This window comes from Symphodus melops, assembly GCF_947650265.1.
Source record: "Symphodus melops genome assembly, chromosome: 20".
Taxonomy (NCBI): Eukaryota; Metazoa; Chordata; class Actinopteri; order Labriformes; family Labridae; genus Symphodus; species Symphodus melops.
In genome coordinates, this window is record NC_136710.1 from 12,152,471 (window position 1) to 12,165,053 (window position 12,583).

Genomic DNA, 12,583 nt, shown 5'->3' on the forward strand with positions numbered 1-12,583 from the left:
AAGAGGAATTATGGGTGCAAAGTGTAAAAAAAAAATGCAGAAGCAAGAGATAGAGATGAGGAACAAAGGAACGGTATAAAAGCCAGATTTAAAAAACAAACGTTTTTTGTTAGCAAAACGTCTGCATGACAATTTGCAACAACTGATAAAACTGAAACGTCTGTAAAAATGTGCAGGAGTTTTTGTCAAAACAAACATTGCCACAATAAACACTTTGTCCATCAGAGAGCGCTCACAAGTACATTTTTACAACTGTAAAATATCTCAATAAGAGTTCAAGTTGTTTAAAAATAAAGCCTCCTTATCTGAAAATTGCAGTCACCCTATTGTTTCGAAAAAATAACAACGAAATTCGCCAGTATATTTTGATTAAACTTGTCATTTATGCTTATAAAGTTTGAAAACGTTTTTGTTTCAGATTTTCATAAACCCAAACTTTGCATCCTACGTACAGTAATAATGTCACTATTATTTCATTTCATTTGTGGCAAAGGTCCCAGTGTTAGCTATGGTTCAAATGATATACTTACAAATAAGGAATTTAAAAGAAATAATGTAGTATGAAGTGCAGAGCAACCGCCTAAACTGATATCTAAATGGATATTGTCCTTGTAGACTTTTACTTTTATCTAACATGTTGCAGTTGTGTTGTGGCTCTAATCGTGATAAAGTTATGTGTAATAGGATTTATTTGTCAATAAGGCTAGAATGTAACTGTTCACCAAAATTTTGTCCACAAATTTAACAGGGCAGTGTTTATTGTTTTCTGAGAACTTATCAGTAAGTATCATTACAGTCCAGCAGCACTTTATTTGAATAAACATACAAGTACTATTTCTGACTAAATTACTACCTCCCTTAAATTCTTACTTTTACTACATGTTTAATACATGTCTTGCATGTAACAATAAGTAGGGCAAATAAGGTAAAGAAGCTGTTAAGATAAAACAGGAGGAGGAATTCAGTAAGGCACTTGAATAATAAGAGATAAGAGATCCCCCTTGGCATGTTTAACTTCTACATTTCATTTTGACGCCAAATTCAGTCTTCAATACTCCTCTTTGGTCTTTATTTATACAGCTTCCTCCAGTCACTCTGCAGCTTCATTATAGACACATATTGTTAGAGAGATGGAAAGGTTCTTAACTTAACTCATTTCAATTATCTTTTAAGCCTCACACTTGGCGTACTGCATGGATGATCTTAAGACCAGAAAGTTATTAAATATCATTCCTGGCCAACATGACAGCCTGTGTCCCTCCCCTGTAGGTCCTGCCTACAATCAAATAGAAGTGAGCACTGCCATCTTGGCAGGAAATGCCACATATTTGCATGCTGCAAAGCTTTGCAGAAGTGTTTCTATGCCAAAACCTTTCATCAGGAACAACTTTCTGGGTCAGAACGGTCCAATGTTCAGTAACTTGAAAAGCTCCGGCTTGATTTTAGAATAGTTTGTCTAGAATGAGACAGAAAGACTTTCAGAACTATGCTTAAGGGGTTTGGTAAGTAGTAAGTAAAGTAAAATTAGTAAAATTGACTTAAGGAAGGTTATTTTAAATGTCTGTCTATGTTTCTCTTTGTATTTACTCTGAAGGACAAGTATACACTTCATTTCATAAAAAACAAAAAACAATTTAAATTTGGCAGAACATTCTCAAATAGATCAGAAAATTCCCACATTAAACCTTCATTGTTCCCTTTTTTACTCTTTTGGGCTACATCAATAAGAAAAAAAAAATACAGTGTTGGCCCCTCGATGCCATTTAAACTATCCAGGGCTGCAGCCATAGATTGGCTGTAGCGCCAGTTAAAAGGCCTACTTTCAACTTTATACCCAGATGTAAACAAGTACACTGAATAGAAAACAACTCATATGTTTCAGCACATTTTGCTAAAGAAATCAAGATAAAATGTTTGTAGGTTGTCACCTTAAAATCCTAATTTTACAATGCATATCCTCATTTAGCATGAGCATATAGATGTTAACTTGGAGCGAGGACTGAAGGCAAGTGGTGCTAGCACTGCTAACGTTGGCCAAACGTTTCACACCAAATTACAATGTTATTCTGCAGACAATTTTAGATAAAAATGTGCTCAGTATGAATTTCTAACAACCCTAGGCCTCAGTCCTCCTTGCAGGTGAACTTCCGAATGCCTGTTTTTGCAATAATCTGTCCTTTGATCTCAGTTTTGGTCTCCATCACCTCCCACAGAAAATATCTTATGTAGCTAATAAAAGCTAACTTGATCACCGTTTGGTTTCTTGCATTGTATGCGGTTTGAGATGTGGTGTACAAATGATTTAACAGAGTTTTATTTCTCAACAGCTGCCTGCAGCAGGTACAGTAACAATGTTGATGAGAGCTGTTTGAACAAAATCAGTAGCATGCCTTCTCAAAAACAAAAGGTTTTCTACAACAGAGGTATCTGTGTCTGTTTGGGGATCATTTTAAATTACATAAACCAGTTTGACCAATTTATTATAAAAAAGTACGACTTCAAATTTAATTTTGCAAACTTAAAAAAAAAAAAAAGAAATTCAGAAATTTAGGAAAAAATGACCAATTTCTAAAGTTAAGACATTTTGTGAAATTCAAAACACAAAGTTAGGTGTCAAAATGTATACTTGGGGAAATAAAATGGCATGTAGTTTTGGCCCAAACATCCTAAAGTTTTAAAGCTCTTCCTTGCACACAATCAAATTCACACACATACAACATTCATTAATTTACCCACAAGTATAATTCATTCATTGCTCATTGCTGGCTGCCTATCTTGTATCTGATCTTATCTTTTAGTATTTAGAGCATGAGGGGAAATATTACAATTCAGCTTAAAAATATTGGTGTCCTGGAAAAGAATGAACTGTGAAACCAATTTTTCACGTCTCGAGGCAGAGGAGTTTGTCCAGCTCTTTTGTCTGGGATTTCACGCTAATGTACAGCTCGAGTGCACACACACACATATTGAGCTGGAAAACTCATGACACAGTCCAGAGTGTTTTATTTTCTCGGGGATCGGGGGGACATTTTCCAGCGTGGCATCCATCACCCTGTCACAATAAAAGGAGCTTAAAGAACCAAAAAAGTCTCTTTAGGCTTCAAAGTGAGTCTCCCTTTTTCTTTTGATGACAGATTATAGCCTTTGACTTTGGGGAAGAGCTGCTCATAAATAATGAAATGTTATCAGATCAGTCTTAAAAACAGGAAATGTTAAATTATTGGAGCAATATTTCCCTTTAAGTGACCCAAGTGATAAAGGTGTGTTAGTAAATATGCCTTGTAATACATTTAAATCCCTTTATCAGTCCATCAGAATTGCTGCTTGTAAATGTTAAAGGCAACATCTTTCTGTTTTATATTTAGAGTTCTTGCTTCACTTTTTTGTTTGGACTCAGGAATTCAAGGGCAAAGGAGTCCATGGGAAACTGTGTTTTATACTTAGACTTCTTTTTTTGCAGTCTTTTGTTTTTTGCATGGTATTCTAAGTCCACTAAGTTCCATTCTATTTTAAGTTTTGCCTCGACTCTGCAGATAAATTAAGTTCTTTGCAGGTTTATAGGTTGTGTGTGAGGTACAAAGTGTGCGTATATATATACTGTATATGTGTGTATGAGACGGAGACGGAGGAGTGGGGAGGAATGAGGGAGTACAGGGTCAAAGCAAGGGGACCGGCTTGTTCAGTCTGCCGGCAGATGAAGAATTGATCCGGGGGGAAATCTTTTAGGCGCAAAGGGAGAAACAGAAGAAAGAAGTCTGTCTGAGATTATTAAAAAAAAGCAGAACAAGTCTTTATTTCTTTGAATTTTCCTGCATTTCAGCCTTCATATCAAAATTCTTGACAAACTTGTGATTGCATTAACATACCACCTTTTTTCCGACCCTGCTAAGTCTAGCATCTTTTACATCAACATCAGATGTTTTTCAGCAGCATCTTCTCTCTCTCTTAAAAAGGATTTGTTTGTTCCAGACAAGTCTTCTCTTTTCTCTCTCTCCGTCTCCTTTTTCCCCCACGCATCATTAGTACTTGATCTCATGGCCAGCTTTGCACCTTTCCATTCTCATTTTGAGTGTTTTCTTTTAATGGATGGCACTTTTTATGCCCTCTCCTTTTGGTCTGCCCTCCTTAATTGATCCATCAAGTTAGTTTTTGCGTCTTCCTTTTTATTCCTTACATTCCAGCAGAGTCACTGTGCTCTGTCCTTGGGTCCTTTTTGGACTTCCATCTCATGAGTTCAGGTATTTTTCTCTCCCTTTTATATCTCTTTTTTGTCAACGCCAGGATGTTTTATCTCTTCTTTTCTGCTCAGGGTTTTTTAGGTCTCCCGTTGCGCGGCAGGTTTTCCACAGTATTACTGAGGCGGTATTTGACAATGATGCTGTGCACCGTCGACTTCGGCATTCTCAGCTCCTGCCCAATGGCACCCTCGGACTTGCCATCTTTCCAAAGGTCCACTACCCGCTGCCGCTGCCCCACATCATGCTCCTTCGTCTTCTGGCAAGCGGCGGCCGACCCTCCAGCAGCTCCCCCGGTGGCCCCGGCAGCAGCGGCGGCTTCTGTGGGGGCAGACAAGCGGCAGACTGTAGTGGAGACTCTGAGAGGGGAGGCAGGAAATTGTGACACTTTACTTGTCCCCGTAGGGAATTCTTTTTTAGTTTGGAGGACAAACGTCAGGGGGGAATATCTTCGGTGGAGAAGGCGATTGCAGTCATGAGGGTTCTCTCCAATCGAAGGTCAATGTCCCTAATTTCTATGCCCCTACCAGATGAACTTTGTCTAGAATGTGGAACTCCTTTTGTGTGCAGATGAGTAGCTTCCTCTTTCCAGTACTGATTGCAGAAACAGGTTTCCCCAAAATGCAATTAAGGATAGTGTGCAAATGCCGTATTTCGCCATGTGTAAAACAGCATAAAACAATCCTTTATTGGAGCATTTATTGCATCTTTTACATTTTTCTTCAGTTCACAGAGTGTAGCTTAAGTAGTGAATGTGCCACAGCAGACATGCATATTTCTGGCTATGTTTTCTGTACTCTCATGGGAGGGTTATTAATGCCTAAAAAGACACAGAATCTGAGTTTTGTTTTTTCCTTCCCTGACTGAGATTAAAAGGTCAGGAACCAGCGTGACCCCAATCAGGACCATAAATGTGGCCTCATTTGCTGCATGCTTGAGCCCTGCCAGAGTTCAGGATGTTCAGATTGAGGCCCTTATATGCAAAAAGAAACAAAAAAAACAAAACAAAGAAACATAACTGGCATGACTATTTCGGCGCAGCCCAACCCTCTGCTGGTTCACAAGTCACAACACGACGTTTACACAACCAAACTCCTTCTGTGGTTTGCGTCCCTCTCAAAATACCTCGGCACAAAGTCTGAATGTTTTCTTGGCACTGCTGGTTTCAGACGGGCCTGAGCATAATGACATTTTCAGAGATAGGCCCTGGCTCCCTTAAATGCAATGCCTTTGACAGATGTCTCAGTCTACAATTACATAAATCAAGATACACTGAGTGAGAGGCAAAGAGAGAGCTAGGTGTTGTGGTTTTTTTAAGGGCAAAGCCACTGGGAAATATCAGGTTTTACCAGTTATCTCTGCAATCTAAACATATCCAAACACGAATACACAAGCAAAGCAGAGAGTGTGCATGGTGAGCATATGCTGTTAACAAACTAATTGTGAGAAAATAAATTCAAAAACATCCTGTATGCACTGATAGACTACAGACCAGGGGAGGCCAAAACCTCCTTTTTTTAACGATTCAAGAGTAATGAGAGCCACTATCAAACTTCAAAAGAGAAAATAAACATGCTTGGAAAAGAAAACACTCCTCAGACAGGTCTGATAGCACTCCAGACTGTGATCTTATTGTTGCACAATATTTCATTACTGCTGAGCCAAGCATTGAGGTTTCAAGGTTGGACATGTTAAGAGATGAAAATGCCTTAATATAGTAGCACAGCACGTTATGTGTTTGATTTGGGTAATGTCTATTTCAGGTGTCTGCCTGGCAGCCACATCAGAAACTGTGCTACATGTGTTTTTTTCCAATGTGGAGTCCTGTCTGGGTTTTTAAGGTTTCACAACTTTAGCTGCTCAGGAGATAAAGTGTCCATTCGAAGTATTTAATTGAGTGCTGCTTCTAAGTCATCTGGTAGTTCTTTACAACACTAAGGATACTTTTTAAATTAAAGAGTTAAATAACTTGGACTAGATTACAAAACTTAGTGTAAAGACTTTCCCAGAGTGCGTCATTTTTATGAAGCTTGAACAAACGTTTTCCACAACAACATAACCAAATAAAGCTGTAATTCTTCTGATAATGTCTTAAAATAGAAGACTCTGTTTGGACTGGTTTAACCTGTCATCAGTGAAAGTTGAGAAATAATCAAATCCAGACTTCAAAAGTAGGACTTGTGCTTTTCTGTTAGCTCCAGAGATAAAAAGAACTGTCATTAGCGAGCTTGATCTGTATATGTTTTCTTCATTAAATTTCATGGTAATCCCTAGAGGTAAAAAAAAAGATAATCAAGGTCTGCCTTTCTCTTTACCCACCAACATTCTTCTTTTCATAGGTGAAATCTTTTGCTTGGAAAATATTTCCACGGTCCATGACAAAAAAAAACTTTTTCCAGGTGAAAAAAAAATATTTATTTGGAAAGACGATCCCATTTAAAAAAAAAAGAAAATCCTAACTGCTAAAACTTTTATAAGCCATCTGTTTCACAGATAGGATGAAAAGTAACTTGAAAAGATTATCCTTTTTTTTAAATGTTGAGGATGAACATAGAGTTACTTGTGTAGACAGCCCTAGATTTTTTTCAAACATTATCCTGGTGATCCCTTTAAAATAAGAAAAAAGAAAAAATCTATAAAAATAGTGACTTTTGTACAGTCAAATGCTTTGAAATATAAAGGTGCACTTTATTTTTTTCCCTCTCATAAAGTTGCATGACTTGCATGAGGTGCCTTAACGATGAAAAGTCAGAATCAGAGCAGCACAAGCCAAATATATCCCTGCTATTAGGGCCAAACAGTGGTTCAAGTTCCAAAAAGGAGAATCTCACATTTCCTATAATGCAACCCAGTCATTCATTTGACACTCAGCACCTGTTGCATGTCTGCATCTTTCAAACTCATACCAAGAGTTTGAAAGTAGGTCTCTTTGTTATTAATTATTAGCCTCAAAGCTAAAGAAGAAACAACTTTGATGACATCACTTTGAAATCATCTGGGTTATTTTCTGCTCCAGTGCCACAGAAGAGATTATACAACAGTTATAAACCTTTTATGACCATGTAAATGAAAGTTATAAATAGGAATCTTTCACTAACTCAGCATCAATCTGGTCTAAATTGTATAGCTCACCAAGTGCCAAACAGATCAAACAAACTTTTATTGTTGTATAAATGAACTTCTGCGCTATAATTATGGGCACCTTAATACCTCATGATGTTTGTCATCATCACTGATTGCAACACACTCACCTTTCTGTCACTCTCACAGGAACAGCACTTGCATCGACAGGTGAAGCCAACTTTCTGTATCGATTCTTAAAAAACATATACAAAATGTTCGAGTCTGCCTAAATTGTAAGCTAGGCAACTCGGCAAGCGCCATAATTACATAAAGCCATTCATGTGTTGTATTATGACGTAATGGACAACAGGTCACAGTGAGACTTGGAGAATGTGAGTGTAGGCCAGTGAGTAATGGGGGGGGGGGGGGGGGGGGGCAATCTTGCTTGAGCAAGGTACCAAACAACTGGGCCTAGTGTGAGTACGCCATTAGTTTGAGTCCCCAACAATACCTGATATGAAGGATCCAGGTGGCATCTGAGTGTAGTTGGCCCCTCCCATATTTAGGGCACTGGGGGGTGCTGGGGTGAAGGGGGCTCCGTAGTTCTGAGGGATTGCGTAGGGTCCTGGAGGAATGGGCTGCATAGAGGAAGAGAGGTTGATTTTCAGGAATTATGGAGACAGAAAATATAACAATGAAGACACTTAAAGGTTACGTAACTGAAAAAGAAAATAATCTGCTGAGTAAACCACCCTCAACCAGAGAAAAACCACAGGTGGGTGACAATATAATGGGCTCTTTATTTTCATTGGCTGTCCTCCAAAAGTTAGTTTTCCACTGAACACAGGCAACACGAGCAAGTTTTAACTCGTGAATGTGGCAGTTTTTTGTGTTCTGTTTAGTGAAAAGGTAAAGAAAGGCTGCTGACCGGGGGGGTGTGCGTCTCAGTGCCCTTGCTGGCTAATCGACTGAGGATGCTCCTCTCGGACATTTGCAGGCGGGCAGCAATTGGTGGGACTCGGGAGAGTGTGGCCGGTAGCCTTGTCACATCAGCCTTCATGTCACACAGCAGCTCCTCCAGCTGGTTCAACACTGCAATGACAACAACAAACAAAGAGCACATCAGTTGAGAAAGAACTTAATTGGATACAAAGTTGGGATACAGAATGTCTACAAAAACATGTTTTTCAAGAACCTAAAAAAAAAAAAAAAAGATATCTTTTGTCCCTGCTTGACCTGATTCGGTAACGAGACTAATGATTAAAAAGTTAAAAAAAAAGAAAAAATTCAATTCAATTCACTCAATTCAATTCAAAAGTCTTATTTTTTAATCTAAAACAGTAGTGCAGTAATAGTACTCAGTATGTTAACCTTTTAAGAGAAAGAATGCAAACATAAACTTGCCTGCAAGTAAAGAACTGTTTGGAGCTGTCACGAAACAAGCTCATCTGTTTGATTTACCAAAGTCAGCTCCAGAGAGAATGATAGAAAGAAGCATTGTGAAATATGTTGTTTTTTACCTCTTCATGTTTGCCATGATTATCTGTCTGACAATCTTTATGAGTTGATGTTTGCTTGTTTCTCACACAGTGGATTTGTCTTTTAAATTAATCTGTAAATACATTTTTCACCAGAAATATTGCCCATCAGCCAATCACCTTTGTGCAGGACAGCGTTGGCCGGTTTATTTCCTGCTAGCGACTCCTTGCTGAGGTGCTGGTGTGACTCTGCAAGACACTCAACCTCAGCAAAGCGAGCATTTAGCGCCATGGCCGGGTGGCTCGGGTCCTGGGTCATGTTCAGGTAGGCTGCCCGTCGTAGCTGCTCCTCTATCACCAGTGCCTGCTCCAACAGCTGAAGGAGACAAAAAGGATCCAGGGTTTGAAAATAAATGTGTCTGCATGTTTTGATTTATGGAAGCAGTTCGGCAATCTTTATAACTCAGTTAGAATGTAAAAACATGATAGCATGCTATGGTTTTACTAAATGATCTATTACTACTACTTTAATTTGTCCATATTACTGTGATCAAAGCGTTTTCTGAAGTGTGTTATTTCTCTGTTTTAAACTAAAAGCAAAGACATTGAATTTTTGTGATAACACAAGGATTGGTAAAAACAAAAATTGTGCTCTCTTGGTTGTTCTTGATGATTGTATTTAACAAAAACCTGAAATTATTCACCAGAAAAGATTAGGAGAAGGGCAGACAGAAAGACAGTAAATGAGGATGTTAAGGGCAGGATCTGAAACATGTGAGCCGGTCAAAACAGGATGAGAGATTCTCCATAAATGCAGCGGTCAGCAAAAACCACCCAGCCAATATGTGGGTCTAGGGGCATCCGTCATCCGACCATCAAACAAGTCAGGTGACAGAAGTCACTGCCAATTGTTCCTAAAATAGTTTGTCTGCATCGAAGTAGGCTAGGTTTTTGACCTCACTCCTTTTTTAATGGCAATGTCAAAATATGTCTGAAGGGCAAGTCCATGGAATTTGTCCACTGCTAAGGCTTGCTTTAAATGTCTGTTTATAATCAAACTACATGTATCTGTATACTTGTATATGCCTGCAAACTTTAGCTTACATTAAAAAAATATCCGTAGACATTAAATAAACGTAAAATAAACAAAAAAAGGCTTAAGGACAAACAGACTCTTCTCCAGAAAGTCATGGTGAAACTCTCGTACCTTGAATCTTCTTGCCAGGAACTTGTTCTTCATCTCCAAGAAGTTGCCTTTATTTGCCTGCGATTTGAAAGGCTCATTGACAATGGCGAACTGAGGATCATTTTGGATGTCCTGCCACCGAGCGTAGCCGTGACTGGTACATGGGTTAAGGGTAATAGCTCTAAATTATCACAATAAAAAATGTATTGGTTTCCCCCATTGGGGGATCAATAAAGTTTATCCTTAATAAAGCTAACATCACAGTTAAGAAACAGAAACCTTTTTTGATGATACATTGCATTGCTTTCTCAATCAGAGTTTGTTGATAACATAAGACACTGCGCTGAAATGTTTGCCTTATGTCTGGTGCTACAGCGAGGATGCTGTTAGCATGACTAGCAAACAAACAACAAAAAGAAGGGGAAACAGTGAACCTTTTGTTTTTTGTGAAATAGTCCTGTGTATAGTCAGGATATTAGAAAACGTCACTGTAGCTGCAAGGAAAAGAAAGTAGCCTCTCTTTCTACACTGCTATTTCTGCATTCATTTTAAAAAACAGAAGAAAAAATTGGACCAGCAAGACTTGTTAACATACTGCAGCTTTGTCATGGTTTGATATTTTAACTTTTTTAACTGACATTTTAACTGTTATATAAATCTCAAAATTAGATCAAAAACGCTCAATATATAAGAAAGTAGAAATTGATTTTTGGTTATTTAAACTTTGGATAAAACCAAGCAAAGCTTTTTCCTACTTTATGCTTACCCATTAGCTCCATAGTCAAAGAACTTGATAGAGATTTAAAACAAAAATCAGAAAAGGGTTTGGTTAAAAGACCTGTACCTTTTACTCCCACTAGGAATCTGAATGCCAAGTAGTAAATCTGTTTAAACCCCAAAACATCGAGCTACACTTTTGAACTAAACAGATTTATTTCTTGTTTTATTGTCTTAATAAAATTATTGCATTAAGTTTTTCACAAAATAAGCCTCAGGCAGATCCTGAAACAACACATTTCTCTCTTATGATTTAATTATATCTCCCCTGCAGCATTAGCTTGGAAAATAATGAACAACGTTTTATGCGAATGTTGCATGCCCATCATTACCATAACAGAGAGAACAGCATGAACTAAATGGCCCACTACATCATTCTCCACCAGACACAGTTTGCTGTTTACTGAGCTCTTTCTGGCTTATTGACTTATTACGCTGGGCTTCTGAGGTCTGATCGTAAAATAAACAGAGCCGGGTCATCGCCTGGGTACTCCTGTCAAGGATACATCACGATTCCCGCCAGCAGCCAGAAGTCGTGTCGGCGGTGCCAGATCTCGTTCATCTTCCCCGAGGAGATAGCAGCACGCTCCTCATTCTGCCATAGAGTGTGCAGCTCTGCAGGAGTGAAGCCAAAACAAGTTTTAAAAAAAGTGTCTCAAACTGCTTAGCTAGCTGAAACCTAGCTGCAGGTGTTTCCACAGCACAGGAGGCTTTTCTGGGTATGCGATTAAGGTGGAGATAATTCTGGCTGCCTGCTGCTATATAACAGCTCTGGTAAGTGAGAGGGAACGTTATTTTTTGTATTAGTCATAAATTTGAAATTATTTGGACTGTTTTAAACTTCTTTCTTCGTTTGATGACTTATTTAATTATTTTCACCTTTAAACCTTACTCCACCCCTCTCTCTCAGATCTGTTCAATAGTTTTTGATATAAAACAGCCATAAAAATGGGAGGTAAAAGCCTTGTTACATTTATATCTGGAATAATGTGTAAAGTCACTTATTATTCCAAGACTTAAGAAACAGTTTAACTGATTGTTGATGTCAGAGATCTAGGCGTGGTCTTTTCAGATATTATTTTGTCCCAACAACAATTGTCTTCAGCACAAACTGCAGACATGATGTAATAAATAAACCTCATTTCTAGAAAAAAAAAAAAAAAACCCAAGCCTTTCAAGATTTATATGAGCTCCATTTCAGGGCAGATTTGTGTCATGTATCAACTACGGTTTGAAGCATTTATGAAAAATAAACAACTTTCTCAGTGTTTGAAGGATCCTTTGAGTTGTTGTTTTTTTGTTGTTGTTATCATAAATGTGTTTTTGAAGATTTTTGTGCAACAGTGAATGTTGAAAAGTAACGTAATTACCCTGTATTCAATCCAGAAATGCATTTATGTATGCACAAGACCAAATCTGCTTCATTGATCAGTTTAATCACTTCCACAAGCAGCCTCCAGAGGTCAATCTGTGCTCACCAGTGAAGCCGCCATCTGCAATGTTGAACATAAAGCGAGGTCGCTCAATTGGAGGCCTCCCGTTCCCCTTGGTGAAAATCGGCGCCTCCTCCTTTGCTGCTTTCCCCTCTTTTCCAGCATCCTTTTCACCTTTAACGTCCTCTGTAGCAGGAAATGGCACTGCATCAATTTGCAGAAACAGTGTGCTTATGTATTTAGAGAAGCATACTGTCAGTAACATTTACCTTTTTTCACGTCAGCTCCATCGCTCTTAGCATCCTTAGCATCGGTCGCTTCTGCTGCTGCTTGTATCTCTTCTCGCTTTTCTTTGTCTTTTTCCTTCTCCTCCACACACTTTTCTCCTTCTGCAAAAAAACAACAACACAG

General features: G+C 38.5%; 1 protein-coding gene across 4 annotated transcripts in view; it reads right to left on the reverse strand.

Annotated features, from left to right (window-relative positions):
• chd3 (chromodomain helicase DNA binding protein 3) overlaps positions 1-12,583 on the reverse strand; it is a 49,433-nt gene that overhangs the window by 4,492 nt on the left and 32,358 nt on the right. For 3 of the 4 annotated variants that reach the window (XM_079370850.1, XM_079370851.1, XM_079370849.1), the window contains exons 33-40: positions 12,442-12,561; positions 12,218-12,358; positions 11,246-11,354; positions 9,984-10,116; positions 8,957-9,152; positions 8,227-8,390; positions 7,810-7,936; positions 3,761-4,556 (exon numbers count right to left, since the gene is read on the reverse strand). In XM_079370850.1, the coding sequence (XP_079226976.1) occupies positions 4,306-4,556; positions 7,810-7,936; positions 8,227-8,390; positions 8,957-9,152; positions 9,984-10,116; positions 11,246-11,354; positions 12,218-12,358; positions 12,442-12,561 (1,241 nt within the window). In that variant the 3' untranslated portion in view covers positions 3,761-4,305. Of the gene's footprint in view, positions 1-3,760; positions 4,557-7,809; positions 7,937-8,226; positions 8,391-8,956; positions 9,153-9,983; positions 10,117-11,245; positions 11,355-12,217; positions 12,359-12,441; positions 12,562-12,583 lie in introns of those variants that run through there. The other variant, XM_079370852.1, reaches the window with a different exon arrangement.